The 13690-nt window shown below is 61.4% G+C and overlaps 2 protein-coding genes across 11 annotated transcripts; one reads left to right on the top strand and one right to left on the bottom strand.

The window, feature by feature from the left end:
- Positions 1-3100: 3100 nt before the first annotated feature.
- ISOC2 (isochorismatase domain containing 2) lies at positions 3101-8505 on the bottom strand. 9 transcript variants are annotated; one of them, XM_053968350.1, is made up of 7 exons: positions 8495-8505; positions 7147-7167; positions 6954-7105; positions 5767-5973; positions 4914-5029; positions 4173-4290; positions 3101-3653 (listed from the first exon to the last, which is right to left on the bottom strand). In XM_053968350.1, exons 3-7 carry the CDS (start codon positions 7083-7085, stop codon positions 3573-3575), a joined length of 654 nt encoding a protein of 217 aa, XP_053824325.1. In that variant the 5' UTR covers positions 7086-7105; positions 7147-7167; positions 8495-8505; the 3' UTR covers positions 3101-3572. The 9 variants fall into 9 exon arrangements, 6 of the variants coding, with proteins under 6 accessions (XP_053824325.1, XP_053824324.1, XP_053824323.1 ...); XM_053968349.1 differs by lacking the exon at positions 8495-8505 and adding an exon at positions 7333-7379; XM_053968348.1 differs by lacking the exon at positions 8495-8505 and adding an exon at positions 7333-7355 and having other exon boundaries at positions 7147-7178.
- On the top strand, positions 8505-13475 carry IZUMO1 (izumo sperm-oocyte fusion 1). Of its 2 annotated transcripts, none has more exons than XM_053968339.1 (9): positions 8505-8937; positions 9690-9764; positions 10497-10583; positions 10867-10887; positions 10977-11057; positions 11790-11890; positions 12002-12233; positions 12848-12983; positions 13407-13475. In XM_053968339.1, exons 1-9 carry the CDS (start codon positions 8676-8678, stop codon positions 13468-13470), a joined length of 1059 nt encoding a protein of 352 aa, XP_053824314.1. In that variant the 5' UTR covers positions 8505-8675; the 3' UTR covers positions 13471-13475. The 2 variants fall into 2 exon arrangements, with proteins under 2 accessions (XP_053824314.1, XP_053824315.1); XM_053968340.1 differs by lacking the exon at positions 8505-8937 and adding an exon at positions 9002-9120.
- The last annotated feature ends 215 nt before the right edge of the window (positions 13476-13690 follow it).

The following is a 13690-nucleotide window of genomic DNA, read 5'->3' as shown; positions in this document are numbered from 1 at the left end:
AAGAACAGCGAAATTACCCCCAAAACATCGAAATTACCCCCAGAGCACCGAAAATACCCAAATGTCGCCAAAAAGAACCCAAAACCCACCGAAAACAGCCCAAAACCGACCAGAACCGACCCAAAACCGACCAAAATCAACCCAAACCGACCAATCAAACGCACCAAAACCAACCCAAACCCCACAGAAATCAACCCAAAAGCAAAACCAACCCAAAACCCACCAAAAACAGCCCAAAAACAAAACCCACCATAACCAGCCAAACAAAATCATCCCCAAACCCACCAAAATCAACTCGAACACACCAAAACCAACCCAAAAAGAAAACCCACCAGAAACCGCCCAAAACCAACCAAAACTGACCAAAATCAACGCAAAACCACCAAAATCAACCTCAAACCCACCAAAACCAACTGAAAACGGACCAAAATCAACCCAAAACCTCCAAAATCAACCCAAAACTGACCAAAACCAACCCAAAACCACCAAAATCAACCCAAAACCACCAAAATCAACCCAAAACCACCAAAACCAAAAACAGACCAACATCAACCCAAAACCACCAAAATCAACCCAAAACCACCAAAACCAACCTCAAACCCACCAAAACCGAAAACGGACCAAAATCAACCCAAAACCACCAAAATCAACCCAAAACTGACCAAAACCAACCCAAACCCGACCAAAACCAACCCGACCCCAAGCCAAACCCATCAAACCCACCAAAATCCCCCCAGAACCCAAATCCCCGGAATCCTCCTCAAAATCGCCCTCGGAACGCGCCGGGAGCCCCAAATCCCGGTGTCACCCCCGGTGTGACCATCAGTGTCACCCCCTCAGTGTCACCCCCCCAGTGTCACCCCCCCAGTGTCACTGCCACCCTCCCAGTGTCACCCCCGGTGTCACTGCCAGGCCCTCGGTGTCACCCCCGCTGTCCCTGCCACACCGGTGCCATCGGTGCCACACCGGTGCCACACTGCCACACGCTCAGTGCCACACTCGGTGTCACACCTGTTGTCACACTGCCAGTGCCACATTCCCGGTGTCACACTCGGTGCCACACTCCCAGTGCCACTGCCACTCTCCTGGTGTCACACTCCCATTGTCACACTCCCAGTGTCACACTCGGTGCCACCCTCCCAGGCCTGCTGTCACATGCCCGGTGTCACACTCGCTGTCACACTCGCTGTCACCCTCCCGGCACGGCTGTCACACCGCCGGTGGCACTGCCACGCTCACAGTGACACACGCGCTGCCACGCGCCCGCTGCCACCCTGCCGGTGCCACCCTCATTGTCACACTCCCAGTGTCACACTCCCGGTGCCACCCTCATTGTCACCCTCATTGTCACACTCCCAGTGTCACACTCCCGGTGCCACCCTCATTGTCACACTCCCAGTGTCACACTCCCGGTGCCACGCTCATTGTCACCCTCATTGTCACACTCCCGGTGCCACCCTCATTGTCACACTCATTGTCACACGCTCCCTGTCACACTCCTGGTGCCACACTCACTGTCACAGGACCAGTGCCACGCTCATTGTCACACGCTCCCTGTCACATTCCCGGTGTCACACTCAGTGCCAAACTCGCTGTCACCCCCCTGCCATCGCTGCCACCCTCCCGGTGTCACACTCGCTGTCACACTCAAGTGTCACACTCAGTGCCACCCCCTGCCATCGCCGCCACCCTCCCTGTCACTGTCACACACTCAGTGTCACACACTCTGTCACACTCAAGTGTCACACCCGGTGTCACCCCCCTGCCATCGCTGCCACCCTCCCGGTGTCACACTTGCTGTCACACACTCCCGGTGTCACACTCAGTGTCACACTCAGTGCCACCCCCTGCCATCGCCGCCACCCTCCCTGTCACTGTCACACACTCGCTGTCACACCCGGTGTCACACACTCAGTGTCACACACCTGGTGTCACACTCTCTGTCACTGTCACACACTCGCTGCCACCCTCCCTGTCACTGTCACACACTCAGTGTCACACTCATGGTGTCACACTCATTGTCACACTCGCTGTCACCTCCCTGCCATCGCTGCCACCCTCCCTGTCACTGTCACACACTCGGTGTCACACTCGCTGTCACACACTCGGTGTCACACTCGGTGTCACACTCATTGTCACACACTCATTGTCACACTCGCTGTCACACTCGGTGTCACACTCGGTGTCACACTCATGGTGTCACACTCATTGTCACACACTCCCTGTCACACCCGCTGTCACCCACCCCCCATCGCTGCCACCCCCCGCCGTCCCCCCTGCCCACCCGTGGGTGCCACCCGCCCCGTCCCCGTCCCTGTCCCCGTTCCCATGGCAACCGCGCCCCCCCAGCGCTGCCGCTGTCACTCACCGGGGACGATCGGGGGGGGCCGGGCAGGGCCCGGGGGGGGTCCCAGGGGTCCCGGGGGGGCTTGGGGGGGCTTGGTGGGGGTTGGGGGATTTTGGGGGGGTTCCGGGATGGGAATTTGGGGGTCCTGCTGGGGGGTTTGGGGGTTCCGGGGGGGTCTCGGGGGGATTTGGGGGGGTCCGGGGGGGAATCTGGGGGTCCCGGGGGGGTCCCGGGGGGTTTTTGGGGATTTTGGGGGGGTTCCGGGGGGGATTTGGGGGTCCCGGGGGGGTTCTGGGGGTCCCGGGGGGGTCCCGGGGGGGTTTTGGGGGGATTTGGGGGGGTTTTGGGGGTCGCGGTGCCGGCGCGAAGCCCCCGCAGGACGGAGCGGCTCGGGGGGGGGGGGGGGGATCAATGATGGGGGGGGCGAGCGGCGGGCGCTGATTGGCTGAGCGCAGCCAATGGGGGCGTGGGGGGCGTGGCCGGCGCCCACTCGCACGGGGGGGTTCATTAAGAAAAGGGGGAAGGGGCGGGGCCGAGGTGTCAATCAAACGGGCGGGGGGCGTGGCCGCGGAGGCGGCTGTCTGTCATCTGAGGGGGCGTGGCCGACATGGCTCCCCCCAAGGGGGCGGGGTCGCGCTGTCAATCAGAGGGGGCGTGGCTAAGAGGGGACAGGCCACGCCCACCTCGGGGACCCCCCACCCCTCCCCCCCCCAGGGACCCCCCCCCAAAAAAAAAAAAATCCGAAACTCTCAATCTGGGGGGAGGGGCAGCGTTTATTGACCCAAATTTTGGGGGATTTTGGGGAATTTTGGGGGCTCAGACCCTCCCCAGACTGGGGACGATTTTGGGGATGATTTTCGGGGGGATTTTGGGGGGTTTTGAGGAGATTCTGGGGGGATTTTGGGAGCTCAGACCCTCCCCAGACTGGGGACAATTTTGAGGTTCACTTTTTGGGGGGTTTGGGGGGTTTTGAGGAGATTTTGGGGGAATTTTGGGGGCAATTTTAGGGGAACCTTGGGGGCTCAGACCCTCCCCAGACTGAGGAGGATTTTTGGGCTGATTTTGGGGGATTCTGGGGGGATTTCGGGGGGATTTTGGGAACTCAAACCAATTTTTTGGGGGGTTTTGAGGCGATTTTGGGGGGATTTTGGGGGGATCTGGGGGGCTCAGACCCTCACCAGACTGAGGAGGATTTTTGGGCCGATTTTGGGGGATTTTGGGGGTCTCAGCCCCCCCCCAGCGCCCCCAGGGGCCCCCCCAGGATCAGCCCCGTGTCCGGCGGGGGCTCCTTGATGAGCGGCAGGATCTGGAGGCGTAATCAGGGCTAATTAGTGCTAATTAAACCCTTGTTAACGCATTTGTGAGGCTCTAATTAACCGTAACCCCCCATTAAACCTCGTTAATGAGTTCGCCAGCCCTTAATTAACCCTAATTAGCCGACCTCTAATTAACCCTAACAAACCACATAACCCCCCCCCTTTATTAACCCCTAATTAACGCATCAAACGGGCCCTAATTAACGGTAATTAGCCAGCCTCTAATCAGCCCTAACGAACGACTGCCCCGCCCCTAATTAGCCCCTAACTAACGCATTTAATAAACTCCAATTACCCCCTAATTAACCCATTAACCAGGCCCTAATTAACACATTTGTGGGCGGGGTTTAACGGCCAGATGGGTGTGGCCCGAGAGGGCGTGGCCGGGTGGGTGTGGCCGCACAGGTGAGGGTGGGCGTGGCCTCAGCTGTGCGGCTCTGGGGTGGGGCCGCTCAGGTGAGGATGGGGCGTGGCCGGGTGGGCGTGGCCGGGTGGGCGTGGCCGCTCACCTGGCGGAATTTGGGGTGGGCGGCGTCGCGCAGCAGCAGCAGCAGGAGGCTCTCGCAGGTGCTCAGGTAAGCGCCGGCCTGGCGCATGCGGGCGAGGGCGAGGGCGCGCTCCACCTGGCTGGGACCCCCCCCAAATTACTCCTGGGACCCCTCCCCAAACACCGCTCCACCTGGCTGGGACCCCCCCCTAATTACACCTGGGACCCCTCCCCCAATTACACCTGGGACCCCTCCCCAAACACCGCTCCACCTGGCTGGGACCCCCCCCTAATTACACTTGGGACCCCTCCCCAAATTACACCTGGGAACCCCCAGTTACACCTGGGACCCACCCCCAAATTACACCTGGGACCCCCCAATTACACCTGGGACCCCCAAATTACACCTGGGACCCCCAAATTACACCTGGGACCGCCCCCAATTACACCTGAGACCTCTCCCCAAATTACACCTGGGACCCCTCCCCAAACACCGCTCCACCTGGCTGGGACCCCCCCCCAATTACACCTGGGACCCCCAAATTACACCTGGGAACCCTCCACAAATTACACCTGGGACCCCCCAAACCCCACCCCCAGATCCTGCTCCACCTGGCTGGGACCCCTCCCCAAATTAACTATACCCGGGACCCCCCCCAAATACACCTGAGACCCCCCCAAAACACTCCCCAGCCCCCCCAGGACCCCCCAGGACCCCCAAGGGCCCCCAAAAGCCCCGAAATCCCCCGAACTGGCCCCAAACCTGCGCGAGGAGACGGCGTCGGCGGCCACGTGCACGTCCAGCCCCCGCGCCCGCAGCTCCAGCGCCGTCTGCTGCGGGACCCCCGAAATCGGGGGGAATTTGGGGCTTTGGGGGGGCTTGGGGGGGGCCCACGGCGTCCCCCGGAAAAATGGGGCTTGAAAATTTTGGGGGTTTCCTCCCCACAGCTCCTCCAGGAGTCCCCAAACCCTCGAAATTTGGGTTCCTTGCCCAAAACCCCGCGTAGGATTTTCCCCCCCAAAAATCCCCTAAATTACCCAGTTTTGGGGTTCCCTCCCCAAATCCCCCCAAATTTTGGGTCCTTGCCCAAAACCCCATCCAGGACCCCCCACACTCCCCGATTTTGGGGTTCCCTCCCCAAAACTCTCAGTGGAACCCCCAAATCTTCCCCAATTTCCCCCAATTTTTGATTCCTTGCCCAAAACCCCTTCTTGGACCCCCCAAACTCGCCGATTTTGGGGTTCCCTCCCCAGAACCCCCCAAATGCCCCCAAATTTTGGTTCCTTGCCCAAAACCCCTTCTTGGATCCCCCCCCAAACTCCCCTAAATTACCCGATTTTAGGGTTCCCTCCCCAAAACTCCCCCTGGGAACCCCCAAATCCTCCCCAAACTCCACAGTTTTGGGGTTCCTCCCCAAACCCCCACCTAGGACCCCCCAAATCCCCCCCAAATTTTGGATCCATGCCCAAAACACCATCTAAGACCCCCCAAAACTCCCCCAGAACCCCCCAAATTTTGGGGTTTCCTCCCCAAAACCCCATCCAGGACCCCCCAGACTCCCCGGTTTCGGGGTTCCCTCCCCAGAGCCCCGGCCCGGATTTGGGGGTGCCCTCACCAGGACGCAGGCGTGCGCCTCGACGCCGCAGAGGAGCACGGAGCGGATTTTGGGGTCCCCCAGGAGGGGCGCGGCCGCCCCCGCCATGCTGAAGGCGCTTTTGGGGAGCCGGGGCAGGTCCTGCGCCCCCAATTCCGGCACCGTGGGCCCCAAAACCTCCGGGCGCTGCTCGGTCACCAGCGCGGGCACCCCCAGAATCCGGCAGCCCTGGGGGCACGGGTTTGGGGGTTTGGGGGGGTTTGGGGATTTTTGGGTGATTTTTGGGGGATTTTTGGGTGATTTTTGGGGGGGGTTTAGGTGGTTTGTGGGGGTTCATGGGGTGATAATTTGGATTTTTTTGGCGAGTTTTTAGGTGATTTTTGTGTGATTTTTCTGGGTGATTTTGAGGGGCTTTGGGTGATTTTTGGGTGATTTTTGGGTGGTTTTTTGGGTGATTTTTGGTTTTTTTTTTTGTGATTTCTGAGGGGTTTTTGTGTGATTTTTTTGGGAGGTTTTTAGGTGATCTTTTGGGTGATTTTTGGGGGGTTTGGGGTGATTTTTGGGAGATTTTTTTTTGCGTGATTTTTGTTTGGGTTTTTTTGGGGTTTTGGGTGATTTTTGGGGGGGTTTTGTGTGATTTCTGGGGGGTTTTGGGTGATTTTTGGGAGTTCTTTAGGTGATTTTTTGGGGTGACTTTTGGGGGGGGTTTAGGTGATTTTTTTGAGGTTTTTTGGCTGATTTTTGGGGAGTTTTTGGGTGATGTTTTTGTGATTTTTTTATGTGATTTTTGTCTGGCTTTTTGGCGATTTTTTGGTGTGATTTTGTGTGATTTCTGGGATGATTTTTGTGTGATTTTGGGCGGCTTTGGGGTGAGTTGGGGGTGGTTTTGGGGTGTTTTTGGGGGTGTTTTTGGGGGTGTATTTGGGGTGTTTTGGGGGTGGTTTTGGGCTTTTTTGGGGGTGCTTCTGGGGTGGTTTTGGGGGTGTTTTCGGGGTTTTTGGGGGTGGTTTTTGGGGTGTTTTGGGGGTGTTTTTGGGGGTGTTTCGGGGTGTTTTGGGGGTGTTTTTTGGGGTATTTCGGGGCTGGTTTTGGGGATTTTGGGAGTGGTTTTGGGGTATTTCGGGGCTGGTTTTGGGGTATTTCGGGGCTGGTTTTGGGGGATTTTGGGTTGGTTTTGGGGGATTTTGGGGTGGTTTTGGGGTCCCCACCTGGAGCAGCCGCGCGGCCACGGCCACGATCTGAGGGAAGGCGGCGACGGAGCCGCGGAACCGCTCCTGGAGGTCGCACAGGAACAGCACCGAGGAGCCGGGCAGGGGCCAGCCCAGGCGGGCGGCGGCCATGGGGGCACACCTGGGCACACCTGGGCGCGCCTGGGCACACCCGGGCCACACCTGGGCACACCTGGCCACACCCGGGCCACACCTGCGGGGCGCCTTGGGAAGGTCACGGCGGTCATGTGACACGTGGCGGGATGAGGGGGGGGGGGACACGCGGCGGGCACGTGACACACCCGTGGGACACCTGGGCACACCTGGGCGGGGTCACGTGACCCGAGCCCCCCCCCCTCCCCCCCCCCCCCGCACCCACCTGAGGCCGCTCCGCGCGCGATCCACGTGACACCCGCGCCACGTGACCGCGAGCGCGCCCCGCCCCGCCCCCCCACCGCCCCCGCAGCCAATCAGCGCGCCCCGCCGCCCCCGCCGGCCAATTGGGAGCGGCGGCGCGAGGAGGAGTGGGGGTAACGCCCACCCCCCCCGCTCTCAGCCAATCGGGACGCGCCGCTGAGCTCCGGCCAATCACAGGCCGAGGGGGGCGGGGCTTAGCGTGAGGGGCGCCGGGATCGACCCCAAAAATCCCCGAAATTCGCCCAAAATCCGCTCAAAATCCGCCCGAAACCCGCCCGAAACCCGCCTTAAACCCCCCAGACCTGCCCCAAACCCTCCCAAAACCCAAAACCCGCCGCTACTCCCCAAAATCTCCGTTGCCGGACGGGTCCGATCCCGAGCCCGTCCCGGAGCCCCAAAATCTCCGAAATTCGCCCCAAATTCGCCCTCACCGGCGTTTCCCCGACCGCTACCGACCCCAAAACTCCCCCAAATCCCCTTCCCACACCCCTCAAACCCCCCTGCGCCCCCAAAATCCTCCCCCGCCCCAAATCCCCTCCCGCACCCCCAAACCCCCCAAAATCTCCCTTGTTCACCCCGAAATCTCCGTTTTGGGGTTTCTCCGGCCGTTAGCGACCCAAAACCCCCGCAAACCCCCTAAACTCCCAAAAAAAAAAACCCCGGGACCCCCTATCCCCCCCCCCCCCCCCGCCGTTACCGGCCCTTCCCCGGCCGTTACCGGCCCCGAAACCGCCCGAATTCCCCCCAAAGACCCCAGGACCCCTCCATACCCCCCTAACCCCCCGAAACCCCCCAAAATCCCCCTAACCCCCAAAACCCCCTCAGGACCCCCAAAACCCTGCCCAAAACCCCCTCCACCCCCCGCAAAAGCCCCCCAGGACCCCCCCATAACCCCCAAACCCCCCAGGAGCCCCCGGCCCGCCCCCCCCCACCCGCCGTTACCGGCCCCAAAACCCCCCGAATTCTCCCCAAAGCCCCCCAGAGCCCCGCTCCCGCCGTTACCGACCCCAAAACCGCCCGAATTCTCCCCAAAGCCCCCCAAAACCACCCCCACCCGCCGTTACCGGCCCCAAAACCCCCCGAATTCCCCCCAAAGCCCCCCAGAGCCCCGCTCCCGCCGTTACCGGCCGTTCCCCGCCGTTACCGACCCCAAAACCCCCCGAATTCTCCCCAAAGCCCCCCACCCGCCGTTACCGACCCCAAACCCCCCGAATTCCCCCCAAAGCCCCCCAGAGCCCCGCTCCCGCCGTTACCGACCCCAAACCCCCCGAATTCCCCCCAAAACCCGCTCCCGCGCGGTGCGCGATGCTGCGGGCGCTGCTCCCGGCGCTGCTCGGGGCTCTGTGCCTCGGGGGGCTCCCGGGGGGGGTCCCGGGGCGGGCCGGGGGCTGCGTGCTGTGCGACCCCGCGGCGGGCGCGGCGCTGGGGGAGCTGCTCGGGCCCTTCCTGCAGCGGGCGATGCCGCAGGAGCCCGCCGGGCGCGGCCGCCTCGGCACGCTGGTGCTGCGGGGCGTGCTGGGGCTGGCCCGGCTGCCCCGGGACCCCCGCAGCTTCATGGGGGTCATCGGTGAGTGAGACCCCTGCCCGGGGGGGTTGGATCTGCTCCGGGACCCCAAATCCCGCCCGGGACCCCAAATCGAATCTGGGACCCCAAATCCAATCTGGGAACACAAATCCATCCCGGGACCCCAAATCCAATCTGGGAACACAAATCCGCCCCGGGACCCCCGCAGCTTCATGGGGGTCATCGGTGAGTGAGACCCCTGCCCGGGGGGGGTTGGATCCGCCCCGGGACCCCAAATCCCGCCCGGGACCCCAAATCCCGCCCGGGACCCCAAATCCCACCCGGGACCCCAAATCCGCCCCAGGACCCCAGATCCGCCCCGGGACCCCAAATCCCACCCGGGACCCCAAATCCATTCCGGGACCCCAAATCCAATCTGGGAACACAAATCCATCCCAGGAACCCAAATCCCCCCTGAGACCCCAAATCCATCCTGGGAACCCAAATCCACCCCGCCCTCCTGGGACCACAAAAAACTCCCCGGGACCCCCCAAAAACCTCCCCAAATCCTCCCGAATTCCCTCCCCCAGACCCCCCCAAATCCCCTCCCGAACCCCCCAAAACCACCCTAAAAACCCCCAGACCCCCCCGGGGCCCCCAAATTCACCCCAAAAACCGGAGGGGGGGGGGAAGAGGGGGCTGGGGCGGGGATTTGGGGCGGAGATTTGGGGGATTTGGGGAATTTGGGGGGGTCTGGGGGGTCCTGGGGCTCCCCCCACCCCAGGGGCCCCCCGTAACCCCCCCGGCCCCCCCAGACCAGGCCACCCTGGACGAAGCCTCGGTCAATTTCCGCCGGACGCTGGCCCGGGTGATGGCCCAGGACATCCGAGGTGACCCCAAAACCGGGGGGACCCCAAAAAATTCCACCCCAAAACCCCCCCGGGACCCCCTGGAGTTAATTGGGGTTAATTGGGTCACGTATTGGGGTTTAATTGGGTAATTTGGGGGGGATTTATTGGGTTTAATTGGGTTTTTATTGGGGCTAAATTGGGTTTTCATTGAGGTTTAATTGGGTCATTTTTGGGCATTTATTGGGGTTTAAATGGGTTTTTATTGGGGTTTAATCGAGTCATTTATTGGGCATTAATTTGGGTTATTTTTAGGCATTTATTGGGGTTTATTTGGGTTTTAATGGGGTTTTTATCGGGGTTTATTTGGGTTTTTATTGGGGTTTAAATTGGGTCATTTTTGGGGATTTATTGGGGCTTATTTGGGTTTTTATTGGGGTTTAATTGGGTCCTTAATTCTGGAACTTAATGGGCTTAATTGCGGGTTTATTGGGTCACTCAAAAACCTCCCAAAGCGACCCCAAATTTGGGATTTTTCGGGTCACTTACTGGGATTTTGGCGATTTTTTTTTTTAATCTCACTTTTCGGGATTTTTTTTTTTTTTTTTTTTTTTGTCTCATTAACCTCAGACCCCAGTGCCGTTAATTGGGGCGTTAATTCCTGATCCCAGCGGGGGGGGGGGGGGGGGTGGCCTCGGGGGGACCCCTCCCCCAATCCTAAGACCCCCAAAACGCCCCAAAAACGCCCCAAAACGCCCCAAATTCCTCGCGCAGACAAGCAGATCTACCAGGAGCTGCTCTGGGCCATGCGCGAGATCAAGGAGGACTTCGAGCGGCTCATGAGGCGCTTCCAGAGCCAGGGTGGGCTCCGGGACCCCCCAAACCCCCCCCCGGGACCCCCCAAAATCCCTCCCGAAATTCGCCCTTGGAACCCCCCCAAAAAATCCCCCCAAAATCCCCCCGGGAATCCTCAAAAGTCCCCCCTGGGACCCCCCCAAACTCCCCCCAGGACCCCCCAAACCCACTCAGAGCCCCCAAATCCCCTCTGGGACCCCCCAAACTCATCTGGGGACCCCCCCCAAAGCCCAATCCCACCCCCCAAAATCCCCCTTTTTAACCCCATTTCCCCCTTTATTTTTTGCAGTTTATTGCCCCAATAAATGCGGTAAGCGGGGTCGGGGGGGTTGGGGCGGATTTGGGGGGGACTTTGGGGGTCCGGACCCCCCCGGGTGACCCCAAAATTCCCCCCCCCAGGGCGGATGGAGGTGCTGTGGATCGAGTGCATCTTCTGCAACCTCACCCACTTCGCCTGCAACAGGGGGGTGGACTGCGGGGGTAAGGGGCTTTTGGGGGTTCCGGGGGGTTTTGGGTGGGTTTGGGGGGTCCTGGGGGGTTTTGGGGGGTCCCAAGAGATCCCCGGAAGGATTTGGAGGGGGCTCGGGAGGAGTTTGGGGGGTCTCGGGGGAATTTTTGGGGGTCTCGGTGGGATTTTTGGGGGTTCTCGGGGGGATTTTTGGGGGTTCTCGGGGGGATTTTTGGGGGGCTCCAGGGGATTTTTGGGGGTCTCGGTGGGATTTTTGGGGGGGTCTCGGGGGGATTTTTGGGGGGTGTCGGTGGGATTTTTGGGGGGTGTCGGTGGGATTTTTAGGGGGGTCTCGGGGGGATTTTTGGGGTCTCGCGGGGATTTTGGGGGGTTCTCGGGGGGATTTCTGGGGGGCTTCAGGGGATTTTTGGGGGGCTCCAGGGGATTTTTGGGGGTCTCGGTGGGATTTCTGGGGGGTCTCGGGGGGATTTTTGGGGGGCTTCAGGGGATTTTTGGGGGTTCTCGGGGGGATTTCTGGGGGTCTCGGGGGGGATTTTTGGGGGTTCTCGGGGGGATTTTTGGGGGTTCTCGGGGGGATTTCTGGGGGCTATTTCAGCTCGGGGAGAGATCCCAGAAGGGCAATTTTTGGGCGTCCCGGAGCTCCTCAATTGGGGAGGGGGATGCCGGGGGTTAACCCGGGGGTGGGGGCGGCTCGGGGGGGGATTTGGGGAGGGGTCTCAGCCCCTTCCCCCCCCCCCCCCCAGAGCGGCAGCTGTGGGTGGAGGAGGGGCAGGACCTGGTGCTGGACTGCGCCCTGCCCTGGCACGGGGCGTCCCACGGCGCCAAGACCTACAGCTTCTACCGGGTACCGCCAGCCCCCTCCCCAAATTCCGGCCGGGACCCCTCCCGACCCCCAAAAAAATCCCCAGAACGACCCCGCTTTTTCTCCCCCCCCCCCCACCCCAAACCCTTCCAGGGCCTGGCAGCGGCCGGGGCGGGTCCGGAGCCCCCCGAGCCCCCTCCCCAAAGTCGGGGGGCGGCCGCGGAGCCCCCCTCGCGCCCCCCGCCCGCGGAGCGGCTCCTGCGGAGCGGCCCCGAGCCGGTGCTGGTGTGGAAGGAGGCGGCGGCGGCGGCGGGCGGGCGCTACCGGTGCCTGATGCGGGGCCCCGCCGGGCAGGTGGGCTCGCAGCTCAGCTTCAACGTCACCGGTGAGCGCCCGAAACTTCCCCGGAAGAGCCCCGGAAGGTCCCCGAAACATCCCCGAAATATCCATGAGATACCCCCAAAATATTCCCAAAATATCCCCGAAATATCCCTGAGATACCCTCAAAATATCCCCAAATTATCCCTGAGATACCCCCAAAATATCCCCGAAATATCCCCAAAATATCCCCGAAATATCTCCAAAATATCCATGAGATACCCCCAAAATATTCCCGAAATATCTCCAAAACATCCCCGAAATATCCCTGAGATACCCTCAAAATATCCCCAAAATATCCCTGAAATATCCCTGATACCCCCAAAATATCCCCAAAACACCTCCAAAACATCCCCGAAATATCTCCGAAATATCCATGAGATACCCCCAAAATACTCCCGAAATTATCCCCTAAAAATCCCCAAAATATCCCCAAAACATCCCCGAAATATCCCCAAAAATCCCCCCGCGACCCCTTCCCAAAATCGCCTCGAGACCCCCCCAAAATCCTTCCGGGACCCCCAAAATCCCTCCGGGACCCCCCAAAATCCCCCAGGACCACCCCAAATCCCCCTCCCCCCCAGCCCCCTCCCCAAATTACCGCCGCCCCTCCCCCCGCAGTTCTGCCCCGCCCGAGGGTCCCCGGCGAGGCCCCGCCCCCCCCCCGGGCCCCCCCCGGGGGGCTCCCCCCGGCCGCGATCGCCGCTATCGTCGTCACGACTATCGCGACAGCGCTGGTGGCCGCGGGCATCGCTTGGTGAGGCCGGGGGGGATTCTGGGGGTCCCGGGGGATTTTGGGGGGTTCTGGGGGGATTTTTGGGGGGGGATTCTGGGGGGATTTTGGTGGCCCAGGGTGAATTTTGGGGGTCCTGGGGAATTTTGGGGGGGGGTCTTGGGTGGATTTTGGGGGTCTCGAGGGGATTTTGGGGGTCCTGGGCGAATTCTGGGGGGGTCCCGAGGGTATTTTGAGGGATTCTGGGGGGTTCTGGGGGGATTTTGGTGGTCCAGGGGGAATTTTGGGGGTCTCGGGGGAATCTGGGGGGTCCCGGGGGATTTTTGGGGGGGTCCCAGGGAGGATTTTGGGGCGTAGGGGAAGAAGCCACGCCCACTCACGGGACCGCGCCCATTTGAGGCGTGGCTTGTCGGGCTAAGCCCCGCCCCGTTCTGGCTCCGCCCCCAGGTTCTGCTTCCGGCGCGCGGAGCCCCGGGGGGAGCGGGACCCCCCCCCAATAAAGGAGTCGTGACCCCCCCCGAGCCCCGGGTGATTTGGGGAGGGGTCCCGGGGGGCTCGGGGGGGGTCGGAGGTGTCAGAGGGAATTTGGGGGCGGGGTCCTGACACAGAAACCCCCCCGGGACCCCCCAAAATCCCCCAGGACTCCCCAAACTCCCCCAAGGATCCCCCAAAATCCCCCAAACCCCCCCAGGACCCCCAGAACCTCCCCAGGACCCCCCAGAATCCCCCCA

The sequence above is a fragment of the Vidua chalybeata genome, chromosome 34 (genome assembly GCF_026979565.1).
Source record: "Vidua chalybeata isolate OUT-0048 chromosome 34, bVidCha1 merged haplotype, whole genome shotgun sequence".
Lineage (NCBI taxonomy): Eukaryota > Metazoa > Chordata > Aves > Passeriformes > Viduidae > Vidua > Vidua chalybeata.
This window is presented reverse-complemented; position numbering and strand designations above follow the sequence as displayed.